This window comes from Leguminivora glycinivorella, chromosome 16 (genome assembly GCF_023078275.1).
Source record: "Leguminivora glycinivorella isolate SPB_JAAS2020 chromosome 16, LegGlyc_1.1, whole genome shotgun sequence".
Taxonomy (NCBI): domain Eukaryota; kingdom Metazoa; phylum Arthropoda; class Insecta; order Lepidoptera; family Tortricidae; genus Leguminivora; species Leguminivora glycinivorella.
In genome coordinates, this window is record NC_062986.1 from 15782380 (window position 1) to 15810190 (window position 27811).

At 39.2% G+C, this 27811-nt stretch overlaps 2 protein-coding genes across 5 annotated transcripts in view; both read right to left on the reverse strand.

Annotated features, from left to right (window-relative positions):
• Positions 1 to 1112: 1112 nt before the first annotated feature.
• Positions 1113 to 27811, reverse strand: part of LOC125234457 (ras-related protein Rab-23) — a 58894-nt gene continuing 32195 nt past the window's right edge. For 2 of the 4 annotated variants that reach the window (XM_048140706.1, XM_048140705.1), the window contains exons 2-6: positions 12404 to 12598; positions 7804 to 7966; positions 3785 to 3864; positions 3176 to 3348; positions 1113 to 2219 (exon numbers count right to left, since the gene is read on the reverse strand). In XM_048140706.1, coding sequence (XP_047996663.1) covers positions 2110 to 2219; positions 3176 to 3348; positions 3785 to 3864; positions 7804 to 7966; positions 12404 to 12558 — 681 coding nt within the window. In that variant the 5' untranslated portion in view covers positions 12559 to 12598 and the 3' untranslated portion in view covers positions 1113 to 2109. Of the gene's footprint in view, positions 2220 to 3175; positions 3349 to 3784; positions 3865 to 7803; positions 7967 to 12403; positions 12599 to 15663; positions 15682 to 17652; positions 17664 to 27811 lie in introns of those variants that run through there. The other 2 variants (XM_048140707.1, XM_048140708.1) reach the window with 2 other exon arrangements.
• On the reverse strand, positions 3967 to 5510 carry LOC125234458. The gene has a single exon (XM_048140709.1). The coding sequence runs from the start codon at positions 4663 to 4665 to the stop codon at positions 4111 to 4113; it is 555 nt and encodes a 184-aa protein (XP_047996666.1). The 5' UTR covers positions 4666 to 5510; the 3' UTR covers positions 3967 to 4110.

Sequence of the window (27811 nt, forward strand, 5' to 3'; positions counted from 1 at the left end):
TTCCATGACAACCCATACGATTTGACAGTTCGCGCACTTGTAATACAAGGCTTGTACCTTTCGAGAAATGGGCCCCAGGTATGTCTGAATGTGTGCCGCTTGTATTTGTTAGGTGCGCGAGCGTTGCGAGCGTCTCTCGGGCGCCGGGAGGCGGGCTTGCTTAGCAATTTGTACTGTAAGGAACTCCAAAGTACCTCTTTATTTATATTCTAATGTCTAATAAAATATGTAACATTATATAACTTGGTTTAATTTCAGATATCCATTGACCGTACCTAGCAAAAACTAGTCATTCAAATTAGTAGTACAGTCGGTTCATCTTTACTTGTCCTATCATGTAAACAAACGAAACGTCAAATATGATCAAAGATAATTACTAGTGATTGGAAATGTCGATAAAATGATGTAGAAAAAAAACTCAAGATACCATCTAGAGAGTTTAGATCAAAAGTTTCAAAGCATAAATGTAAGATTTAGATAATACTATTTTTAATAATTTCTTTATTCTAGAGAAGAAATAATACTTATGGTAGCAGTTATAAAAAATAATTTATTTCCACATTTTTTACAGTATGATTTATTTACATGATTCAATGTCATGGATCTATTAATAATATCAATATGAACAATAGTGACTAAGTTTCAAGAGTGAATTAGTAATTTATAACTATAAATGTATTATTGAAACATGTTGCAAATCGCAAAGCGTTAAAATAAGCCTGTACAAGTTCTATATGTTTTACTGTAAACAAAGATATCATAGGAAATCTCATTTAATTTTATTTCAGATTCAATAATACACCTATCTTAAAAATATAATTTTGTTGGTATCTAAACTAACATTAGATATTCATTGCACATCGCAAAATATACAATTACTACAACGTACATAATATGTACACACGTACAACTAACCTACGTCTAATCTATAGATATGTTTGTTACGAGCATAACTTGATCCCATTTCATAAAGCTAGATTTTTATTAGGTATGCGCACTGCCAAGGAGTGGAATTCCTTGCCGGCGGCTATATTTCCGAGCTCATATAACCCGGCAACCTTCAAATCAAGAGTGAACAGGCATCTTCTGGGCGAGCTCACTCCATCGTAGGCCACGTCTTTGCCTTTGGCTAGTCTGTGGTCAAGAGTAAGCCCATTTATAATAAAAAAAGAAGGTACAGTTAGCTGCAAAAGTGCATGGCGAATTTATCAATGAACTCATAATTTCTCCATGCAATTTAGCAGCTCACTGTATCTACAGTCAGCAATAAAAATATACATACGTTTGAAGTGCCAAAAATACATACTTATAAAGGACTTAATTGTCTGTACATTAAGGTCGTGTATACATATTTTTTGCACGATGGTTGTATTGACATCTTTGTTGTCGACTGTACACGTATAACTTGTAGCTTTAAAAAATAGATCCAACTGTCCAGTTTATAAATAATATGGTCGGATAGACTTCCATATACGATAGAACCTATTGTAAGTATTTATCAGCAAGAGTTTTTACTCTTCATTGATCGAGATTGAAAATCGTCACATTATAAGTTCACTAGATGGCGTTGGCGTTTGATAATCACAGCACTATAAAATTATATGGCGCGGGTACATCGTCATCTAGTATACCTACTCAATGTCATTCGTTCCTGACTTGACTTGTGCTGCTGTTTCCTGACTTGACTTGTCAGTGCTGTTTTCCTGACTTGACTTGTCCCTATTTGCCTCGATACACGAATGTTTAATTGCAGAGTTAGATCTTTGCTTTCCATGTGGCACCAGCAAAGGCCCCTTGCATAATAGGTATAAAAACCCAAGATGCCAGGAGACATGGCAGACTCAAGCGTCCCACGAGGTGTTTAGGTGCCTTGTGACCGCTCTCTCGAGGACAATCATTACATTATATTGTAATCGTCGCCATCGCTGCCCCAAGGGCGAATCCTTCGTCTTCTTCGGCGGTCACGTGGTCAATGTGTGTGTGTGTGTGTGCCCCAGGCAGGGCAGGGTAATTTGTATGGGCAAGCTAGGTTCCACGGGGGAGGGTCATGACCCCGCGCATGCGCTGCCCGCTCTCATCCAGCCCACAGCCGTAGGGTATGTTGGTCAGTTAAAGTATCCGGCAAGCGTTCCTGAGTACGTTCTTCTTTTTGCCGCCGGGCCGCGCCTTCACCGGCCGCAGCAGGATTGTGCCGTTGCTGCTCAGGTTCGTGAAGTTGCCTGCAAAAAATAAATTGAATACTTTAAAATTATACTCCTCAGCATGGATATATTATACTCATAATGTAGATTTTTTCCAAAATATTTCATAATTTCTATGTTGTTTCTTCTCATATTTTCATTGGGTAAGTGTGCAAGAACTTTTTCAGTACAGATGGTGTTTTTTATACGCACTAGTGCGAGAAGTGGTTCATTATATGTCAGGTCGAAACTTCGGAGGGCCATCTGTACTGAAAAACGTCGTACGATACACTTGCTATAAAAAGAAAAGTCGTAACTCGTGTCGATTTAAAACACTCCCTTCGTATTCCGTTTAGAATTTCCTTTTTTTCGCACTCGTATCGTAATGTACTATTTTAACTCTTTGTAATAGTTCCGTAGTCTGATATTTTTGTTACCAAGGCTACCTCATTATGAAAGTAATTAAAACTCGCAAACGAGTGCTCACTGAATAGTCGCTCTTTCGCCTCTTTCAAGTGGATACTTATCTTATACCTACATAAGTGGACAATGGACATGCTCGCTGATCGAAAGAAAGTTTGGAACAAGGTGTTTAACTTGTACAGGGCCGTGCATGGCGACACTCGGTAAGTGAACTTTCACTCTTGTGGCCGAAGATCAATGTAGTAAGTGCTTATGTAAGTTGCGACGACCAGATGGGTATTGGCGACTGTTTACGTTAATTCGTTTAATTAAGCAGGAATTTTCATTAACGTACATCCTTGTTCTTGACGTGAGTAACATGACTCGACGTCACGTCGTCACAGACGTGCTGTACTGCAGCAGTATACTGACGTGTTGTACACTGACCTATGACGGGCGTGCTGACGGCGCAGGGCGGCACGTCCTCCTCGTCGCGCCGCTGGTCGGCCAGCAGCGCGCGGAACACAGCGCCGACGTCACATCTTCACAGACGTGCTATACTGCAGCAGTATACTGACGTGTTGTACACTGACCTATGACGGGCGTGCTGACGGCGCAGGGCGGCACGTCCTCCTCGTCGCGCCGCTGGTCGGCGAGGCAGCGCGCCGCCAGCGCGCGGAACACGGCGCCGACGTTCACGTCTTCTTTCACTGACGCTCGCATCAGCCGGCAGCCTAGCGCTCGAGCCACTAGCTCTGCTTCATCTCTGGAAATACATAATGATGATTGTAATAATTATCATCGCTAGCTATTGTACAGTTAGGAATACTCATAGCTTAGCACCTTTGCATACTCCTATACAGAATGGGGTAACGTTTCTCACGCAGCTGCCTGTGACTTTACGTAACACTGACGGGTAAATAGTGCACGGTGATTATATCCCAGACAGATCACAGTGCTGTGGCCATCGAAGACTGGAGCTTTACATCTTGTTTACTTATATTTATGTCAGGTACGAGATTGATATGGGACTGAAAGTAACGTTACTTTTGCTAAATAATGTGTTTGCTTATGTTATCACAACTGGATATAAACATTAACTGTCTATATGTTACCTAGTCTATTATGCTTTAATTGCATGCATGTTTTTAAGCGGATGCGCGATACTTTATGATACATACTTAATTACGAAAGTTACTCACGGTCCAACGACGCACTGGTCCATTAGATCTATTTTATTTTGAACTATGATAGTTGGGATTTCTCCGCATTCATTCTCTACCTGGAAGTAAAATAAAATGAGTTAGTTTCGCATTTTCAGTTTCACTCTACTTAACAAACACTATGTATACTTGTAACATTTGTAATGCTAAATATTACCTCGACAACGGGTTTATTACTTTAGTTATCAATTGGTAGGTACAGGCACGTACAGGTTATCAAGTCAACTACAAGTAGGTATGATATTGAGTGCACTTTGACATAGTTCATCTTTTAAGTTTCTTGTGACGGTTCCATGTTACACGAATCAACGTTTCAGAGGACAGTCCGAGCTCCCTTCTCTCCCAGTCATGACATCTACACTCTCAACGATTCTCTGGATTTCTGTAGCCGACTCCAAGTTCTTCGCCAAAAGCACGCCCCGGCCTCCCGACGAACAGTTGATTCCCATCACATAATTGTCCTTCACAGGGATGAACAGATACTTGTAGATCCGATCGCACGAGCGGTAGAGGGATTTGACTTCGTCATCTCCGTAGTAAGTTACCGTGGTCAACTTCCCAACGCTGTTTACATACGACGATTGTACACTGCTGGTGCTCACAGATACATTAGAGTTGGAACAAACGTTTTGTAGTGAAATTACTTCACTCTGAGATGACTTTTTGAAACTAGCTACTTCACAACTTCTTCTCTGTCGGCTGTTCGGTGGCCAGAAGTACACAGCGTACCAGTTTCCTTGAAGGGTACCCAGATCAAAATTATTTCCCGTTTTGTAATAATCTATGCATTGAGATTCTCTGGAACTGTCACAGTTTACAAATAACACTGCCAAAACTAGGATCAAACGCTTAATGCACATTGCGCATTGTTTGGTAACGCGAACCGAGAAGAATGATCGGTGTCCGAATGCCGACTGATAACACGGGAGTGTTTACTGGGACTATTATTTTAGGAGCTTATCAATGGATCGCGCTTGTTATAGGATGTTTTACGTAACCTTTGCTATCTTTGCGATCAGGATGTCGAATGATGAACTAAGTTTAAATAAATAGGTAAACATTTAAGTGCATTCACATAAACTAATTTTATGTAGGTACCTACCAAGAGGAGCTTATTAAATAGAGGACGACTCTAGACTTCGAAGTAAATTGTGGAATATGCAATGGAAGCGAACATGTGAATTTTCCTCCTAAGAATGTCAATGTGTGAGCAGCTAACAGCTTGGCAAAATTGCCGAAAGAAAGCAATTTATGACCGGAATTGATTTGAATACAAATGGATGAAAGACGTATCTCGTAAGTTAACCCACCCAATTTCAATGTGTTTATTGCACTCATGTTACTAATACAGTTCTTAAGATGATTGTCTACTTACAGTTCCACATGCACCCTGTAACCATAGCAACATTATTTTCTTACTTAACACTAACTTATAAGATAACAGGCATCACTGGCATAAGCCATTTGTATGGATTGTGACTGTGACTTCATGCCATGACATGACATCAACATCAAAGCCCAAATTTTAGGAACCGACGAGTGAATTTTCCTCCCAATCTAAGCATGTCAGTAAGTGAGACCACAGCCCGGCTAAAAGCTGCAGGCGTGTACAAGCGATTACCGCCGCATTCGCAGCTGGAGCCGCGCGGTGCCGGTCACGCGCCGCGGCAACGTGGCCAACCGGTTCCGACCAAACATATCACAAGGAAGGATAAGGCCGTGGACCGAGAAATATGGGTATAACCAGTAACCACTGGATCCGAACCAAACCCCAACCCAGAACCTGGAGTACCCAGGAATCGCCAGCGTCGTGACCTTCTCCCGATCCTTCTATCCTGAATCATAGTATAATAAAGAGTACTATCGTACAGTATGGCCACTACCGCTCCCCGCCGAAAGTGCCGCCCAACCGCTCTCGGTTACCTCATAGCATATTACCGCCTGTTAAAAACGCGAAAAGTCGACCTGTCATACCTCACTCATACAAGCATGGTACGCGTTCACCTACACGAAGCTTAGGATCATTAGGATGTGTGCTAGGAACACGCCTCTTTCATATATTTGATCGCCAGTGTCCGAGATGTGCCTGAATATTGATTGACTACCCTTCAACCTTCAACTGTCCTTGACTGGACACATAATATGTCGACTGGACATTTTCGTTTGATCCTTTTTGGAGTTTGGTGGAACGCTGCAAAGTAATTGGTTGATAAGTGCGCATCACGCGCTCGATTGGTCGCATAATCTGCGCGCTTGGCTCGCATTCGTGTGCCGTGGCCATTTTTTGTAGCCGTATGCCACGTCCTTACGAACTAATATATAAATCTATGGTTCCGAGTGTTCCGATCGATTCGCATTGTCGCCTACAATTACCTGACGCTTGTCAATATCCGCCGACGTGTTCGCACTTCAATGATATGGTAGAGTTAGGTTCCATTTTTTTTTGTAATTTAAGACTTTGCCGAAACCAAGACCCAGAAACTTGAGACATACTTATACCTCTTTGATCAAATTACTTGCCTGAAACATAGGACACAACATACCATCTTATTAGATAATCCTTTTAAGAATATTATATAGATGTCATGTCATGAACACGGGCACCTTTCAATTAGTAGGTACGTTCTTTATATTTTATATTCGTATCTCTGTTCTTAAACAAGATATATATTTCAAATGGTGCATGAAGTACAATTCTTTGGTGGTCTTATCTTATCTAACTCATGTTAGAGACGTTTCGGCACATACATAGGTATAGGTACATATGAATTTTTCAAAATTCATGTCATGTAAACCTTTAAGTACTTATGTCTCAAATCTTTCAGTGTTCGCGTTTATACGATATCACACATCTTAAAATGTTCAGTAAGAAAAACTAAAAAATAGCAATTTAGGATCTACCCAAATGCTCAGGTACACGATTGACAAGAACTAAAGTAAATACCTACGTAGTAAAGTTAACTATAATAATAGGTTACCTAAATACAAGAAAGGCCGGAAAGTCATCTGACACGTTCTTATTTTTTTTTTTAATTTATTATTTGTCTTGTAATTAGAACATGTCACATATTTTTCCGGCCTTCCAACAGTAACATGTTATTGCGGGTGACTGTACTAATACATATCTACTTAATACAAATTTCATTTAGATTTGATTAGCTGGAAGGCTTCTAAATGCGAACATTAGCATTGTGAGAAACGACAGTGTGACCTTAATTACTCACTGTCATACAATACAAACATGCATCTCGTGCATTCTCTCCCAAACAACAATGAAAGCAAACGGCTCCATTAAATGATTTATGATATTTTGTGGTAAGTACGGTTTATTGTTGTACATGTACGTAGTTTTTCATCATAATTATAACACCTCAAGTTTTCATACTGTGAAGAAGAATTATTTAATTCCATCAGATTTCCTCTAAAACATGTTGCTAGTAAAGAATTCCTCTTCTTTCGTCCCTGTGCTGTGCTTAATATGCAATGCCATCAACCCAGAAGAAATCTCAGTCTGTAGTCGAGAAGGCGACCATGGTCCGCCTGGTGACGGTGGAGTACCTTGAGCTTCCACGAGTGCAGCGCGAGGAAGGAATCCCGGTCGCGGAGAAGGTGATGCGCGCCGCGGTGGCTCGCCTGGTGACGTCACTGTGGCCACTCCACGTACGTACCTTGAGCTTCCACGAGTGCAGCGCGAGGAAGGAATCCCGGTCTGTGGCGGAAAAGGTGATGCGCGCCGCGGTAGCTCGCCTGGTGACGTCACCGTGGCCACTCCACGTACCTTGAGCTTCCACGAGTGCAGCGCGAGGAAGGAATCCCGGTCTGTGGCGGAGAAGGTGATGCGCGCCGCGGTAGCTCGCCTGGTGACGTCACCGTGGCCACTCCACGTACCTTGAGCTCCCACGAGTGCAGCGCGAGGAAGGAATCTCGGTCTGTGGCGGAGAAGGTGATGCGCGCCGCGGTAGCTCGCCTGGTGACGTCACCGTGGCCACTCCACGTACCTTGAGCTTCCACGAGTGCAGCGCGAGGAAGGAATCCCGGTCTGTAGTCGAGAAGGCGAGCACGCACGCATGCGCGCCGCGATAGTACGCCTTCGTGATGGCGTCGAACTCCTCCTGCCCCGCCGTGTCCCACAGCATGAGCCGCACCTCCTCGCCATCGATCCTGGACAGATAAAGTTGGTTGACTTCTTGAAATTTAATGTATTGTAATGTACCTAATGTATGTTGATGATCATTTAAGTAGTTAGGTACCCTTGTAGATAGTCTTATTTATGAATTGTCATTATAAAATAGTGCTTCGAAGCTGACATTTTTGAATTAAGTATACCTATCCTTGTACCTACTTATTTAAAAGGCGCGTCTACCACGTAGAATTGCACAACGACGTACGCGGTAGTCACTCAATCGGGTTGAATCCTAAAAGTACCTATCACGTAATCTATAGATATAACTAGGGAACCTATGTACTTACATAGGTTCATACATTTATAGTAAGTAACATAACATTCTGACGATGCTGTTCTAAGATTCATGAAAGTTTATATTCTCTAACGAAAAGACAGATAAACTTACTACTTACTGAGTGTGTCACAAAGATAACTCTGTCGTTAAGGAATTTATCGCTGTGACATTCTTAAAGCCTTATGTTTATTTTACGTTAGTAGGCAAAAGCGGTGAAGTTTAAACTAATCAGATTTCTCTGTTTGAGAGCTTGTTAGGTAGACCTAATTAGCTATTGTTACAAACCCGATTAAACTTATTGCTAGAAATCTACATCTTTGAAAGTTAACCTTTGTGGGACTAACCGGCACCAATTTATGGATACTTTAAGAGCCCGCAAAAAGATCGGCAGGAATCCAGCTTCCACCTTCCTATACAAATGAACTTTTGTTCTCATTTTATTTTTAATGAGTTTTTTTTAATCCCCGACGCAGAAACGACGGGGTGTTATAAGTTTGACGTGTCTTTCTGTGTGCGTGTCTGTAGCATCGTAGCTTCCGAACGGATGAATCGATTTAGATTTTTTTGTTTGAAAGCTGCTGAGTTAGTCGGGAATGTTCTTAGCCATGTTGCATGACAATCGATCTACTATGTCGGGGGTTTTTCAAATTTTTAATTTTGTAGTTATGTTAGTTCTAGACTGATCGGCGATGACGGCGATTGACACCTGATGGAAAGTGAAGACAGAGCCTCTGACAGCCTATTCCAGCAATTCCCGAAAAGTTTGTACATTTGGATCACGTCTCCGATTTGGATAAAAATCGGATCTTGCTCAGCATCATGGACTCTATCAGCCTATCAATTTTTATCAAAATCGGAGACGTGATCCAAATGTACAAACTTTTAGGGAATTGCTCAATTCACTCTTGCTTTTAATGGACCGAGTTCATTAGAGACTGGACGGGAAGGAGGGATTAGGTCGTGAAGTTTTTGTGTGCACTCTTCAGAATGTATCCGATAGAACACCGATAAATTATTAAAAAAAACAATATACCAATTAACTTTCGCTCTATATAATACCGGGTGAAACAAAATTGGTAATACAAAATAATATTTTCTGGATCTATTCATGATTACGATCAACTTTTACTATGGGACTTATATCGAATTCGGCAAAAAAAATGTGTAAATTCTGGTATCGAGTTCATTAATATGTATACAAATTTGCAAGGAATTAGTATGGAGAAATGGGTACATAATAATGAATCATATCAAAAGTTGGGTTCATAATTTGTATGAAGATGTAGATTTTGAAGTGATGTTTTCGAAGATGGTCCCATAGTAAAATCTTAGAATAGATCCAGAAAATTATTTTTCTCAAACATGCAATGAAATATTGTCTTTATTAAAATGGGCTGGGAAGTATATTTTGGGCGCAAGTGGCGCAACAACTCGAGAGGACTGTAAAGGGATTTAATCATTTTTTAGGCCTGCCTAGGCCTGCAAAGTAACTTTTTTTTATAAAATATTGTCCTTTAGACATTTTTTTATTATTTCATTTATGTTTGAGAAAAGCATATACATGCCTCGGCGTGAAAACGGATTGGCCTCGTATCCCTATCCGTAGTAGATGGCCGGAAAATTTTCCCGGCCTCTGATGTAATGTACTATTGTATTACCAATTTTGTTTCACCCGGTATACTAATAGCTTTTGCCCGCGCCGCGGCTACGCTCGTGTTAAATTATAAAATCGCGGAATGCTCCATACAAAATTCCACCGCCCATAGGGAAGTGAAAGGATAGAAAGAGACAAAAATTAGCCTATGTCACTCTCCATCTCTTCAACCATCTCCACTTAAAAATCAATCACGTAAATTGGTTGTTCCGTTTTTCCGTGAAAGACGGACAAACAAACAGACACACACACTTTTCCATTTATAATGGATATCCATGTATGGATTCAACACGTTATTTTGAAATGAGATCGTAACTACGTTTGTATGGAGAACAGAGCTTGCTGCGGTCTCTTAAACTATTTTAATATTTAGTACCTATTGACCGATCGCTGTTTTAATTAACTAGTAAACTAGTCTGGTTATCGTGTACATCTGTTCGGTGAATCGTGAAACTGGCTTCCGTTTATAATATCAAGTTTCATCATTGTTTTCATTGGAATAATTAAAATGTTAATTTGAAACATGAGAACATTGAAATAGCACCTCTGAAATGGGAAACAGAGCCGTTATAAACCTAACAGACTTGACTCGTAGGGGAACCCGGGAAGGGTTTAGCAACTCTATTTTAATCTTGTAAATACTATTAAAATTTAGTAAAAAACCAGCTCTTTAGTGCGTTTTCACATTGTCCGCTCCGATATCGGATGTAAGGATCACTTCCGAGCAATTCCGAGGAATTAATATCAAATTAAATTTAAGGTGTGCTCAATATACACTTTATATGCCGAATGGACCTAACTATTTATATGCCGAAGTTAACGGAATTCAATAAAAACACGGTGTATAATTATGTGGCAGAAATCTGACAAAGGTATATAGAACTGCATGCCTATTAACCTAGATAGTCCGTACTCGTAACACGCGTAACAGCTAAACCTAAAATTATACTTTACTTACTTACGTGTGTGAATATTTTTTAATTTCCATTCAATTCGACATTATAATCATAACATATGTATAAGTTAACATTTCTTCTCTACGTCTATCCATTATACAACACCGTCTTATATAATTAGTTAAATCATGTTATTTCCACTAATTTGGTTAAGAATTTGACAAGGCAGAACGTAAGAAGTCGTAACTCATTCAACGGAAACGCCGAATATCGTAACATGATTAATTAAGCCAGATATTCATCGCTAATTTACATATTCTGACAAAACAAGCGATTCGACATTCAAATTTAGCTATTAACTCTTTAGCGTTTGTTTAGCTATCGTATTGATTACTAAAATAGGCACGGTCCACCTGTGGCATTCGCCATTAAACACGAAACGAAGAATGTCACAATAATCAATACAAAACCAATAAAAATATAAATTTTGCTGTCACCCATTGACGATATTCGCTGCGCATATAACGGTTATGTGATCAATAAAAGTAACACTGAACATGTCGGACTTGCTAACATCTCTATCCACCTTCAGCACCACTTGAGTACTCACTCAATCTATCGCTCCAAACAGTCAACCCCAATCGTCTTCTTATAATCCCTGGTGAAGGTGCCTCGGCAGTATCTCTGGATCGTGCTGGACTTGCCGACGCCGCCATCGCCAACTATCACCACCTTCAGCGCCATCTTTTGTTCCTTATAGAAACCTGTTCAATATACTCACTCGATTTGTCTCTCCAAGAAGTCAACCTCAATCGCCTTGTTGTAATCCCTCGTGAAGGTCTCTCGGCAGTATCTCTGGATCATGCTGGACTTGCCGACGCCGCCATCGCCAACGATCACCACCTTCAGCGCTACCTGTTGTTCAAACCTGTTCAGTATACTCACTCGATTTGTCTCTCCAGAAGTCGGCTTTGCACAATCCCTAGTGCGTATCTCGATCATACGCGACCCCTCCATCGCCAACGATCACCACCTTCAGCGCCACCTCTTGTTCCATATAGAAACCTGTTCAAGTATACTCGGGCGATTTGTGCTCCGCAAGAAGTCCTCACCAATTGTCTTCTTGTAATCCCTAGTGAAGGCCCCGGGGCAGTATCTCTGGATCATACTGGATTTACCGACCCCTCCATCGCCAACGATCACCACCTTCAGCGCCACCTCGTGTTCCATATAGAAACTTGTTCAATATACTCACTCGATTTGTCTCTCCAAGAAGTCAACACCAATCGTCTTCTTGTAATCCCTAGTGAAGGTCACTCGGTATTATCATCGTGCTCTTGCCGACGCCGCCATCGCCAACGATCACAACCTTCAGCGCCACCTGTAGTTTCTGGAGTAACTTCTTCAGTATACTTACTCGATTTGTCTCTCCAAGAAGTCAACACCAATCGTCTTTTTGTAATCCCTCGTGAAGGTCCCTCGGCAGTTTCTCTGGATCATGCTGCTCTTGCCGACCCCTCCATTACCAACGATCACCACCTTCAGCACCACCTCTTGTTCCTTATAGAAACCTGTTCAGTATACTCACTCGATTTGTCTCTCTAAGAAGTCAACCCCAATCGTCTTCTTGTAATCCCTCGTGAAGGTCCCTCGGCAGTACCGCTGGATCATGCTGCTCTTGCCGACCCCTCCATCGCCAACGATCACCACCTTCAGCGCCACCTCCAGCTCCTCCTCACGCATCCTCGCATGCGGGTGTCATACATCAGTGTGCGCTGGTCGCCTGGAACAATGGAGTGAGCCGTTAATGGATTAGCCTTTGGTAGTCTTAGTTTTTAAGCCCCGACGCAAAAACGACGGGTGCTGTGCTGTTAGTTTGACGTGTTCTGTATTGTCTGTGGCATCGTAGCTCCCGAACGGATGATCCGATTTAGATTACGTTTTTTTATTTGAAAGCTGAATTAGTCGAGATAGTTCTTAGCCATGTTTGATGGGAAGTAATGCTATAAACTGTCCATTATTGGGTCCGTCACCTCATAAAGATCGATAAAAAAACAACGCGAACAGCCAGTGAATATGTTGGATAGAATAACATCTTTCGACAATATGCGTGAAGGACTAGCGCCTGATCACAAATAGGTACGCGTTAGCTTCTGGACATGTTCAACATTAGATATGACTTTATAAGATTTAAAATAGAAAAGCCTACATAACGAGGGCAGCACTAGCCGTGCACCTAGCGAATAGGAGACATGATTTGTGCCGGAGCGGAGGTTGGACGTGAAAATTTCAATTATGGATAATTACAACGTGGCTGAGAGTTCTAATCGTTAATCTTTAGAGATGGGTATTTATTTCTTTAGAGTGAGGCAGACAATTATGGCATATTATTATACCTTTTGTTCTCTCAACACCTAAAAGTGATATTGTATTTTAATTTTCAAATAACTAGTGATTGTCGCGGCACCAGGCGGTCTAAATGACTAGTGTCACGCGATGCAAATGTAAAATTAATGCTAATCTCATTTGTAACCTGAATAAGAACATTGGCGAAGTGAGAGTGTAAAGTACCATGAGTTTCGTAAGACGGCCATAAAACGGTTGCCTCGAGCTAAGTTTTCTGGTTGGGTATTTTATAAGCATAAAACTTGGCGAAATTAATCGACACAGATAGAATGTGAAGGACCGACAGTTAAGGTAGCTAAAGTAAATAAGTACGAGTATGTACTGATGTTACCTGATTATTAGATTAACTGTTCAATATCTCAAGCTTTGCTTAGTTCCTAAGGGGCTAGGTTGATCTGTGTAAGTGTAAGCTATCCCCACAATATTTATTTATTTACTGATCCGATTTTGGTCTAAGGGGATAATTCTAAACATGACATTTTTCAAAATCGATTTTGTAAGAGAAGTTTAAAGTGCATTAGGGTAATTCCGAATGACAGAAATGCTCGGGTTTCGAAAGAGATTTTTATGCGACTTTCAAAATTAGACGACTTTCGGAATTACCCTAAAATGCACCTTATATAAATGTATTGAACCTTTTTCCTTGTAACCTATTCAAAAGTAAACACAAATGCATCCATATTTTAAAGTGGCTAGTCAATTAACCAAGTTATTTCCAAAAGCAGTCTCTGAGGCTCTCGGTTGGCTCCCTCGTATTTGTGCACGGTCAACATGAGTCGAGTGCGACGTGCGGAGGCGGACAAATAAAGGCTCTATCAATACTCTACCTACACTGCTATTCAAATACCGGGTTTGCAGTTTTCATCTTGGTTTCCTGTATATCAGTTTGATTCAAACTTTAATATATTTCGTCAATTAGGTTTAGAATAGGTGATATGTTTAACCTTCGTGCCTTGAAACCCTCGCAAATCGCAATGCTTAAAATTCCACCTCTTGACTTGAACCAATCGCTACGCTCGGCGTTTAATATTGAAATCTTTCGCTTGCTCAGGTCAGGTATCAATGTTGGCACGTGCGGTAAAACAACATCTTTTCCCCCTTGTTAAACAAATAACTATACCAATTTCACGTTTGACAATATGACAAGTTGTTCCATTATTAGGCCGCCTACACAACATCTTCCTGAGACCGTAAACTTTTTTTTGTACTAATATATTAGGTATTCCACAATCCATTTAAATCTTTAATTGAATAAGAATGAGGTCATTCTTACTTCCTCCTCGCCACGGCTCATGAGAGCCTTTGACAACAAATCCCAAGATTTGGCGTAGACACTAGTTTTACGAAAGCGACTGCCAAATACTGAGACCTGAGGGTACCAAATTAAAAAAAAAGTCTTGGGTCTCAGGCGACTACATTATAGTTTTGCTCGTTAATATTATACATTTGAGAGCAATTAAAATGGGTGACTTGACTGTGTATTTTTTTTCCTCTAAATAATTACTGTGTTTAGAAGTGGAATATACCAAATCGACCAAATCTGATAGCCTGACCTCACTATAAGTCAATGGAAATATTTAATTTAAGTATTTATGATAAAAAAGGGAAAAGTGAGAGTGTGTTAATGATATTGATATTACATATGTCACGTTGTGCGACTGATTGAATTCGTTTTAGAAGTTTCGCGAGATGTTAACCAAGATGAAGATGTTAAGAGATGTTGTCTTATGGATGCCTTCATAAATATTTAATGTCGTACAAATAAAGACATTAAAATATGTAATTTTCCTTATTTTTCTAGCATAGGTACAGTCAACTGCAGCAATATGTTACATAACAACTAGGGCTGCAAAAATATCTGACACCAAAGTAGGTGTTCGAAGAGTACATAATACATATTATACGATATGCTAGTATATGTATATATTCAACTTTCGTGAGACATATTCAAATATTTAATCAATATACGCTTGTACTCACGTTATTATATCGCGACTGTTGCGATATGTTTCGAGTCATTGAGGAGACCTGTCCTCACTCATGCGAACACTCGTGCCTAAAGACTATTTAATTAAATATTTGAATATGATATGCTACTTTTGTAACACGATTTGTTGTTCAAAAGAAAGTAAGTATAACTAATTGCAAAAATAAAAGGGCTCGACAATGTTATTAGATTGGCGTAATAGCTACAGCAACTGTTTTTCAAACGGGCATCTGACATTCTATATTCGGTAGAACAGTGTGGAAACCCTTACTTAGTGCGTTTTCACATTATCCGATCCGATATTCCATACATTGAAGCCGCCATCTTTGATTTTTGCCTTTGAAATCCTTCCGACATCCGATATCCGATCGGATAATGTGAAAACACACTTAGTTACCTGTGTGGGCCGTGGTAGGTGTACTTTGTAAGAACTTAGTTTTATGGTACTGACTGACCAGTCTTGCCCTTGCCTGAGGCTTTAGCTACACATTGTTTCGGATTTTCACTTTCATACTCGAGCCTAGACTTCGGCAGTTATTGTTAACGACAGCCGACGTCGAACAAGCAAGACTAATGGCCGGGACTATTCACAAAGCGTAACTAACGCTTTTATTGGTCATGTGTGAAGTTGTATCGGTGGGGAAGATACAAGCAATTTTAATACTATGGGAAATCAACTCCATGCTAGTTATTTGGGCAGTTGCGTATTTATACTGTGGCAGCTCTAAATATATACCCATTGGCAAATATTACTACCAGAAATAAAACTATTGCGAAGTTCTTGTAGTGGGTATGCGGAAAACTGCGCTTTTAGGTAGCATATACTTATAAAACATACCTAATCACGGGGCTGACCGAATTTGAAATCAAAACCTGAGGGCGTGCGGCAGTTTTCGGCGATTACTAGTTCTCAGTTCTCCTACTAATTACATAATAAAGGTAAGTTGAGATAGGGTTCATAATATACTAGACAAGAACTACCAGTCGGGAACAAACTGTATTAAAAGGTACCTAATAGGCACCAACGGCGGCGTTTCTCTCGGAATTCCGCGCAGTCACGCAGCCTGATGAAGCATTCCGATTATGTCAACACTCCGTATTTATCCAACACTCGACCGCTGGTGGTCAAGCATCCGTTGTTTTTGGATGTTAATTATGTTAACATGCGTGTTTCATTATTTTTTACTAAGTATAGGTAGGTATTATAGTAGCGTAGATAAAGAAAGTCTAAGGACTCTAAGGGGAGGGGACATAGAGATTCTAAATGAAAACGCGTGCGTTTTAGCGAGAAGTGCGAAATTACGCTATCATGCCATACATACTGAAGTAAGTTCTAAAGCTTCCAAGAAATTCATTAGTTTACATCAGGGTTCAAGTTCAGTATATAGGATATGTCGTGGAGTTTTTACAATGATTGATTGATGAGATTACGAAGTTGAAACCCAGTACTTAATACAGTAATATCATGAAGGAGGTAAGAGTATGTTTATGTAGATTGGATGAAGTAATTTTGCATTTTCACACTGTTTTTACTGAACCATTATCTTATAAAGCCATCATGACGGAGTATGTGAAGAGCCTCTTGCAACTAATAATTATACAGGATAGTCTTATAATAATGACGATATACCGTTCTAATGATATGTAACTGACCCTCCACAGCTAATTATAAACAGGCCGATCTAGAGATTAAATACTGTGGTTTTCAAGATAAAACCAATTTCCTTAAAGAACTGATTTGCGATTTACAAGGTATATGGAAAATCGGTCATTTTTAGTTTTTACTCCAATAGGGTGTCCAATTAAGGTGACAGAAAAATATACATATGTATTAAAATTTGTGAAATTCAGTGTTTAAATCATCCAGCTTCAACTTTGAGCTATCTAATTAATTATACCATCTTTATGTTATTCAGAATTCGTGTGGCATTATGGGGCGATCTAATTCAGCATTATTGAAAGGTCAAGTCAATTTAAAGGTTCACCTGTAGTGTGTGAGCGAAGGACGCGTTCGCTATCGTTCACACGCGTCGCGAATGGCATCAACGCCGAGGCTTAGGAACCTATATAATAACCTATATATTGCGTTCTGAATGTTATTAAATTTGAACCAAAAATAAAACAAGAGATAAAGCAATTCAGAGAAGACGGTCGTATTCTGCAATGTTGGAATGACATGTCGACATAAATCGAGATTCATCCTATGATGTGTGCGCGAGAGCATTTCTATCAGGTCACACGCGTCGCGTGCGTCGCAAGTTGCATCAACAACGTGGCTTATGCAGATACTTCGTTCATTCTACACAGATGGTGAATTAAATATAATTTGAAATAAATAAAGAATTACAGAGACAAACGTTAATGAAGGTGTATAGGTGTATATTCGGAATATCAGCGTAGAATTAGATGAATAGAAAACGTGTGAGTAACGACTAGCTGTATACTTAAGCCCCCGGCTCGGCCACAAGTGGGCTTAAGTACCTAGTCGTTTTTTCTTTCGTGTAGGTAGGTATAATATTTATTTTCAGCTTATAACTCGAAGAGTAATAGGTAAAAGCTAATAGAACAATACTACCGTCTAATGATTTCTTGCCATTTGAATGTATCAGTCATCACAAAGCGGATAATAATCAAGACTGTGGTTTTACCAGATCATGGTAATGATACTGAATGACTGATGGTTAATTTGATGCCTCGGCTATGTGCTGTAGATAATATAAATCGTATGCTAATGTCAAGTCATTGGAGAAAATATAGACTACACAAAGTGTAAAATGATGCATCAAAAGTTAATTTACACGGGTGCTCAAGGAGAAATCATATAACAAATGTAGATCGTATGCCAAGTCGTTAAATAATATTTATATCAAGTGGATAAGTAAACTCGGTTGAAGATGCTTAGAAAGTGGTATGACCGGCTCGGCCAAAGGAAACGCAACATAAATCTTAAGATATTGGCAACTTACCACGACTCATAAAGTTTGCCATTCATTTATACCTATAGCTCTCAGCGTAAATAATGTTTTCATGAAACAAATTAGTTTCAAACTCGATAAAATTATGCTGTTATTATAAAGGAAAGACGCGAAATGTCAGTTGATATTTGCCAGTTGCTTTTCGGTGAAGGAAAACATCCTGAGGAAACCGGACTAATTAATCCCAATAAGGCCTAGTTACTCCTCGGGTTGGAAGGTCAGATGGCAGTCGCTTTCGTAATTCTAGTGCCTACGCCAAATCTTGGAAATTAGTTGTCAAAGCGGACCCCAGGCTCCAATGAGCCGTGACGAATGCCGGGATAACGCAAGGAGGATGATGATGATTCATAAAGGAATAAAGCAATAACTGATTTGAAGGACCGAATCACAGTATAAAGCAGTAATAACTCTTCTAACAAACTTCACTCCGCGCGGTGTGTCGGAAACTACTCTCCATATGCACCGAATACATGCGAAACTGGTAAGTATTGGGCTGGACAGTCGGGGCCGCGTTCGCGCGCTGTGTTGACGTGTTGAGTTCGGGAAAAAATTATGTCAGCACCGAAGACATTTTCGTTACTGTAGTGTTTATGGGTGTATGGAGAACAGTTCTCAAAATGCGGAAATGTCAGAATGTTCTTTAGAATTCCTAGACACCCAGAAAAGTAAGTGGTTGTTATATTTTTGCAGTGTTAGGTACATTATTGCTTACGTAAATGGCGTAAAAGCACGTAAAAGTGAGATTTAAAGCTAGAATGACACATTAAAATCAATAAGGATTTATCTGTAACGACATTCAGGTAGATGCTGCGATCTATCTAGCTCGAAAGTTTGGTACCTACTTAAATATTGTGCAAACATCTATTCAAACATTTTATGTAAATACGATTTCGTCAGTATTTAAGAAACAAACACGTACTTGAATCTTTATTAGATAAAAAGGTAGAAAGAGCGTTGGTACTAGCATAGCGCCATACACAGTTACTACGAGTAGGACAGTAGCACAGGTACAACCCTGCGTGACCTTGCGCAGTAGTAACGACCGCGTCGCCGCTGCCGGAGATTAACTACTGATTTATCCTTATACTGTGACCGAATCTCCTGAAAGCTCCGCGAACAGTTTTGCGCAGGACTCTAAAAATATGCAATAATCAATACAATCGGCCATTAATGAGCAATAAAAAGAATACCTACTTACCCTCGAATGCTTTCTGTTAATCGTTTACGGAAACCTTAATTGTTCTAACGCGGCAGTTCCTATTGTTTCCTACAGACATTTCTCTGAAGTTGTCTGTCGAGAAACTTAGCTATTGTTATTTCCTTTCAGCGGTTCCAATACCACGTAATGGGTGAAACATAAAAACTTAGAAAACGACTTTTGACTGATTGGCAATATTAACAATAGAGGATACGTTGACAGTGTTTACTGCTATGACACTGTTTGTCCACAGACTACAGCACTGTTAGGTACTCATATCAATAAACCTATCATTTGAGTCTACCGTGAAATAAGACATTCAAAATTTCGTGAAGAAAATGAGACAATCAAAATATCGCGTGCATCTCTATCGCTCGGATAAATATGCAAAATTGATAGAGAAAGATAGCAAATTTTCAATTTTAGCGATAGACCCTTCGATATAGCTAATAGTAGTAATGCCATCTACGCAGAGTCGCATAATTTTCCCCAACGGAGAGAGGCTCTTCCGATCTCTCTCGATGAGTCTCGATCTACATTACCCATGATATCCATACTAATATTATAAATGGGAAAGTGTGTGTGTCTGTTTGTTTGTCCGTCTTTCACGGCAAAACGGAGCGACGAATTGAGGTGATTTTTTAAGTGGAGATAGTTGAAGGGATGGAGAGTGACATAGGCTACTTTTTGTCTCTTTCTAACCCCCCACTTCCCTAAAATGGGGGTGCAAGTTTGTATGGAGCATTCCGCAATTTTTGAATTTAACGCGAGCGAAGCCGCGGGCAAAAGCTAGTAGTAACGTAAAATTAATTGTGTCAAACTAAAATTACCATGTATAATAATTAATAGTTATTTGTCATACAAGGGTGCAAAGTTGTATTTTAACGCCGAGTGTGGAAAGAATCCTGAACTTGCGAGTTTTTTAACACACGAGAAGTAAAATACATTTGCACCCGAGTGTAACACAAAACTTTTCCCCTCACTATAGCGAGGAAAGTACAACGCAAAAAACGCGTTTATCACTGCTTCCAGTAGTTCCACAGGTGGTAAAACATCGTCATCACTAGATTCACTCACTTTTATCAATTTAAAAGCAGAAAAAATTACTATATTCAAGGTCAAATAACTTTATCCACTAGTGGATAAAATACGTTTTTACCCGCTGGTATTAAAGGACAAAACACGTGTTTCCGAGCTAGTGAGGGGAAAATAATAAGACCATCTGCTTGCAAAAATACGATAAGCCAATAAATATTCATCACCAGTATTGTGTGCCCTGCTTTTGTTCATCTAATTACAATGCGTTTCTCATCTTTATTCAGTTCTTGTATGAATAGAATAGCGTGTTAAGTGATATGTAAGAATTTATACCGTTCGTATCCGTGTCGTATCAATAGTATTCTATGGCTGGCACTGTAATTAGATATCAGTTTGTAATTATATACGGAGTGGTTTAGTTACACATTCATTTCACACCTTCATTCAATGAACTTCATTAGTAATTGAACCCGAAGCTCAGATCAAGACTTGTACGGAAATTCTATCTCAATATTCTCAAATAAGAGATCCTTTTCGCTGGTTGCCAATAAGTTAAAATGATTATTCAGGTAAATAGTTTGTTTGTTTTGAAATGTAGATTAAAAGGCAACGGATCTGTTATTCAATTCATTTTACTAGGAACTCTGGTCTGGACGTAGCCGAATGGCACAAATGCTCACGAAACGAAACGCTCGTAGAAATCTATCTCTATCGCTCTTGCGTATTGGCGCGACAGAGCCAGACAACCTTTCGCGGCGTTTCGTTTTCGTTTCGCGTCACAAAAATGCCATTCCGCTACGGCACCTGGACTGGAAGTCTAGGTCTATAAGGTCTGGTGAACGTTTTAGGTGTATGCTAGAAAGTGGTACGGTCATACCACTTTCTAGCTAAAACGTTAAATCGTATGCTTTCAGTACATAATGTACTGAAGGCGAAGAGACGCTTTTTGAATTACACTCAGGTGATTAAATCGTATGATTAGAGTAGGCTTCAATATGAACCTTACCTATATATCATGTCTACAGGTTTTAAATTAGAAACAGGTAAATGCCAAATATTTTTACAAGCTGCTTGTAAATAGAGTAAAAGACTGCAACACGTGCGTGTTTGATGGTTTAACGCTCTCGATAAATCAATACGTGTGTGTGTACCTAATCACTGATTAGTAATCAGTAATCATAATGCCTAATCAGATCATAATCAAACCACAATTAACGTCACTCTATAGCCAATATCGATATGCAATAGTTGCATTCAAGTCACTCAAGCCAGGAGTCGCGCTTGGCAATTTTGCACGATGGCGCGCGAACCTGTCAAGTTTAACCTAACGATATGTTTGACTATACGATACGAACCAAGGCACATGCCTTCTGGACAATAGGAATTTGTCCAGATTTGATTTGATAATCATCAATTCCTGACCATTTCCGCCGGCCATAACTTTTACCAGACGCTTGAAATGAAAGTCTCTCTAACTTACTCTAATTTCTCAAGCTACGGCCGGCACAAATAAATAGGAAATGATGATTATCAATTCCTAATAGTATTTTCTAACACATATATAAAAATCAGCCATGAGAATTTAAGGAAAGTTAGTGTTTAAAAGAAAACCTTATAGCAAAAAAATGGCCGACGGGCCGAACTAGGTAATATCACAGAATTAATATGCAGACATTACGTCGATACGAACTCTACATTATTCCAAAGTTTCAACCTTGAGAAAATGAGGAAAGTCTGGCGGCTCAGGGTGGCTAGCCGAATGGCACAATCGCTCACGAAACGCTCACGAAACGAAGCGCTAGTAGATATCTATCTCTATCGCGCTTGCATATTGGCGCGACAGAGCCAGCGGCGTATCGCTTTCGTTTGGCGTCGGAGAAATGCCGGCTAGCCGAATGGCACAAACGCTCACGAAACGAAGCGCTAGTAGATATCTATCTCTATCGCGCTTGCGTATTGGCGCGACAGAGCCAGCGGCGTATCGCTTTCGTTTGGCGTCGGAGAAATGCCATTCGGCTACGGGGCCTGAGCTCTGTCCATTCGTGAAGGAAGCGATCCGACAGTTAGTCCTCAGAAATAAATAAGTCTGCAAAAAACTAAATAAATACTAATTACCTACACTGTTGCAGATCTTGATCACATAACTTTATAAGCACTGCCCTACATGTGTCAAGTTACATCAGAAACGGCCATTAGAATTTCCCGTTCGTCTTTTTATAGGAATAAAATTTATATCATTTGCTAATAAGTCATTTAGTGACTTAATAGGGAAGGGAATAAGGAGCGGGAGTGTGCGAACATTACTTTTTTGCTTTCTAGGTACCTTTACCGGTCTTTATATTTATGAATAAAAATGTATTAGTAATCAAGGGGCGATAAGCGATTTTTACAAAAATTGCACTTGCATAAAAATACACTACGATTTTTTTTGTTTAACAATTGAGAATTGTTTAAAAAATCTGCCTATTACTTTTGATTAAGTGCATAATTTTATTGAGGTTTATGACGTAGGAAATATTTATACCAGCTAAACCAGTTTGAGAGTGTAATTAATTGGCTAGAAATCGAGCACAATGGCTTCATAGAACCAGTAGGTATACGAGTTATGATGATGATGTCCTCCAGACGTATCCGTATCCGTTTTAATTGATTTATTTATTATTACTATTTATAAAACTAAATTGTTACGAGCGTGACTTGCAAATCCGAATTTCGTTTTCAAAGTCCGACAGCACGGAGCACAGTAGAGCTGCCCAGAAGTTGTAAGTGTAGTTGTATTTGTAAGGTATACGAGACGAGTACAACCAGTACATACTAAATATTCTACTAATTACAAGGGGCAAATACGTCCATAATAACAAAACATCAGCCTCCCCCAATAATTCTAATTCTAATTTGTGGCGTGAAAAACACGAGCTCATCATAGTTCACTGAGAAGTGAGAATCCGAATTTTCTGCAATTCCTTCATATTGATTTGTATTCCACGCAAAGCTTCTTGCTCCTATCTTATTTATTGGTGCGAGATATGGTGAATATTAAATCCAGATTATTATTAAGATTATTTTTTAAAGATCAATCGATTGCAGCATCTAATCGATGTTATAAGTTCATTTTATAACGGCTTATTTACATGGGGCGAGAACTTATTTACGTGTTTCATTAAAGCTTGACCATTATGAATATGTGAGCAAATTGTCACGAGGGCGCTATGTGGTAACAGTTCAATACACAATGAAAACATTTTTTCAACTGATTTTATGCAATATTTTTTTGAACGGTATGCTGTAACAATGTATGTCAACCTCAACGGCAACATTGCAACAGTCCGCAAAGTTTTAAATCGTATGCGAGTTCGCGAGTGGTGTAAATGGGTCCAAAGTTAGGTACCTATAAGTGCTATAACTCAGGCACTGCGAATCGGCCTGGATTAGATTATGCGATACAGATCTCGCAATTAAGGATTTTAATTGAAACTTCATTGATGGATGAGGGCAATCTGTAATCAACTACACATAAAAGTAATGAAGACGGGTCACTATACGGTAATTTACATACAAAACGAATCGCTTCCAGTCTATTCAGTGAACCGTAAAATAACAGGGGATCTCTGTTTTCTATTTAAGTTAGACTTTATGGAAATCTGAATGGTAATTTTTACTTTGTGATATAAATTTATAAATGGATTGATTTTTGAGCACGATTTGAGGGTTTTCTGAATGACTTTTTTCGCCAGGCGGCGATACTGTAGCGTCAGGTCTTTCTGACAGCAAACTGCAAAATCCACCAATCAAATACATAAACCCTCTTTTTTCTTAAATTTCACTACATACATAAGTGCGTATAAATAAATACCCCATACAACCATTTCAGTCGCAAAATCTTCAAATCAGTAACTAACTGTCAAATGTGACATAACGCGTGGTAACGTCGTGCAAACAATGCGACCGTATTGATACAATAACAAAATGTAGTCGTCGTGTGCACTCGTTACGGTAACAAAATGTGTACGAATTTGTGGCTGTCAATGTCACTGTCAGAATGACTTTTAACGACACTTTATTAGTCGACGTTTGCACACATAACGGTAACAACATGTGGACGAATTTGTGGCTGTCATTGTCACTGTCAGAACGGTTTCTGACAGTGACATTGACAGAATTTGTACACACATGTGTAGGTCTGATTACCGAACTGCTCCTAAACCACTGTATCCGCAAATGACAATCTGAAATACGAAGGTTTCTCAAACTGTCTTGTGAAGTTGTGGACTGGTTGCTTTGAATCATTTAAATATGAGCGAATTAAATAATAATAAACGACGACGACCATTTAAGCACTCTTCGACATTTTATAGAAATGTGGGAAAGTTAAGAAAAGTGCAGAATGATAATACAAATAGATAAGCACTTTATAGTTACTTAATGTATTCAATATATAATTTTTAGGGTTCCGTAGTCAACTAGGAACCCTTATAGTTTCGCCATGTCTGTCTGTCCGTCCGTCCGTCCGTCCGTCCGTCCGTCCGTCCGCGGATAATCTCAGTAACCGTAAGCACTAGAAAGCTGAAATTTGGTACCAATATGTATATCAATCATGCCAACAAAGTGCAAAAATAAAAAATGGAAAAAAATGTTTTATTAGGGTACCCCCCCTACATGCAAAGTGGGGGCTGATATTTTTTTTCATTCCAACCCCAACGTGTGATACATTGTTGGATAGGTATTTAAAAATGAATAAGGGTTTACTAAGATCGTTTTTTGATAATATTAATATTTTCGGAAATAATCGCTCCTAAAGGAAAAAAAGTGCGTCCCCCCCCCCTCTAACTTTTGAACCATATGTTTAAAAAATATGAAAAAAATCATCAAAGTAGAACTTTGTAAACACTTTCTAGGAAAATTGTTTTGAACTTGATAGGTTCAGTAGTTTTTGAGAAAAATACGAAAAACTACGGAACCCTACACTGAGCGTGGCCCGACACGCTCTTGGCCGGTTTTTTTAATTCTTATTGATAAAAATGAAGTGTAGTGTTGCTTTACACAATAAAAGTAGGAATCAAATGAAATAGAGTATTTACTGTGATATTAATAGAATTTCTGTTGCGCAATGATAGTTTTTTTTCAGTACAGATGCTGCTTTTTCTAACGCAGTAGTGCGAGCAAATCAAGCAATGATTCATTTCTTGTCTGGTCGAAACTCTTAGCTTAGATTTAGGTACTGAAAATCGTCGTACGATACACGTGCGAAAAGGACATTCACAACTCGTGTCGAAGTAAAACACTCCCTTCGTTCGTGTATTAATTTATCGCTACTCGTATCGATTTTCCTCTTTTCCGCACTCGTATCTACAAGTATTTTGTTTGGGTTACAAAAAAAACACATTATTTACTCTACTACGTTTTATTTATGTCTCTTTAACATTACAAATTTGTAGACTCTATACAAAAATCTTGACTTAAGAAGTACAGATCGCTGAAATTAATGTTGATAGTAATATTAATGACGACTACTTCAACAAGTGTCAATTGTGAAATGCCGCAAAATACTAGTTGCTCTATAGAAGACCATAATAATATGATCCCCGATCCTTTACAACCCATCAGCTCGGTACGCACGTTACAATTTTTTTTTAATCTTCTTTAGTGAGGGCAACTGAGTACGACGGCATATTTAATTGTTTATAAAGTTTGAGGATACCTGGAAAAAAATAATACATGAAGCCATTTTGAAAATATAATAAATATTCACTGCTTTCGGTCACGCGTGTACGCTGCGACCATTTTGCGACCGTTTGTCGACCGTTTGGTGACCGTTTGGCGACTGTTTTTTACATGGAATATTACCGTCTTAATCCATATTTTAACAACTTTATTGGTTTTCTAGGCATTATTTTTATTATTTCAGTATACTATATGCACCGGAGCACTAAAACTTCACCAATCAATAAACATAACACGCAAACACCGAGTAGTCAATAATATTATTACTGGTTAAACTGAGGTAAATTGATGGCGCGTTGATAAATTTAGACTTATTTTATGAAATCACTCGAGCAATTTAATTGGCCATGGTAATTAGCCCACATTATATTACAAATGCAAACAATATTTTATCTTTAACAAATTCTTACGCCATTACATTTGAATGTCAAATGATTTTATTTCTTTTTTACTTTGTCGTCTCTGACAGTCGCCATTTGAAAAGAATGAAATGAACGAATGATTTTGGGAAAGTAGTCGCCAAACGGTAACAATGTGTGCACGCGTAGTGCACACTTCTGTCACTAATGTGACCATTTGTGCCTGTTACCAATCGTCCCCATTTGGGTCGCCGCGACTAAACGTCGACCGTACTGCGACTAAGCATTGAGACCCGAAGACCTGTGTGTACACAAAATAGGAGGATTTGCGTAGGAACGGCGACCGATTATGGTTATATGGGACGTTACCACTTTTTTTATAACGCTTTTACAACTATGTGAGAAAGCGTTTCTGTGTAAGTGCTCTTTTCTCTTAAAGCAGCGATATCAAATATCTTTCGGAACGAATACGCTACCGATGCCTAATAGGACGCGAGTTTAATTGGACACAGATATATAGATAGTACTTAGGGAACGTATATAACGATCCAGAACGATTTGTATGTAGGTAATATTATAATTAAATCAAAGGAAAACATAGCCGGTTACTCCGACCAAAGACATACCTATATAACTCCGTATAGACAGATAAAGTCTAAGAAAAAACGTACTTCAGTACCATACAGAAAAAGGTACGGTGGCTTAGATGGCAATACACCTTTGGGGTTCGCTCAGCTAGAGGGCGCTAATATTAATATTTGATATTTTAACACATATCAAGCTAAGAATATGGGCCAAATTGTCTTATTCAAAACTGAGGTTCAAAAGTTTTAAGCTTGTGTCGAGAGATGGCCGACTATGCACTGTGATTACACAATTTACTTTAACAGTAACTTCTCCATAATACTTGATCCTCTTTGGTATTATAGACAACTTAGAAAATCGAAGGAAAGCATAGCCGGTTACTCTAGACTTAAAATGTAAAAACAACAAGGGGAGACCGAGGTTAGTTGTGACAGTGGCGAGTTGTAACAACGTAGATTTTTGGAACTTATCAACTACCAGCAAGTTCGCAATAGCGCGCGTTTGCTAGCCCGAGACTTGAACTAAAAAATCTACGCTGTTGTGAGCTTAATGAATATCAACTTTGTCACAACTCTCCTCTGTTACAACTCACCTCGATCTCCATGAAATGAATGGCTTACTAAAAACCTTATCAGTCTTATCTACCTAAGTTTTCGGTTTCTAAATGTTTGTTTTCCTAATCATTGGCTTGGATCGCCGTTCGTTACGCCTATCATTACATTTCCTG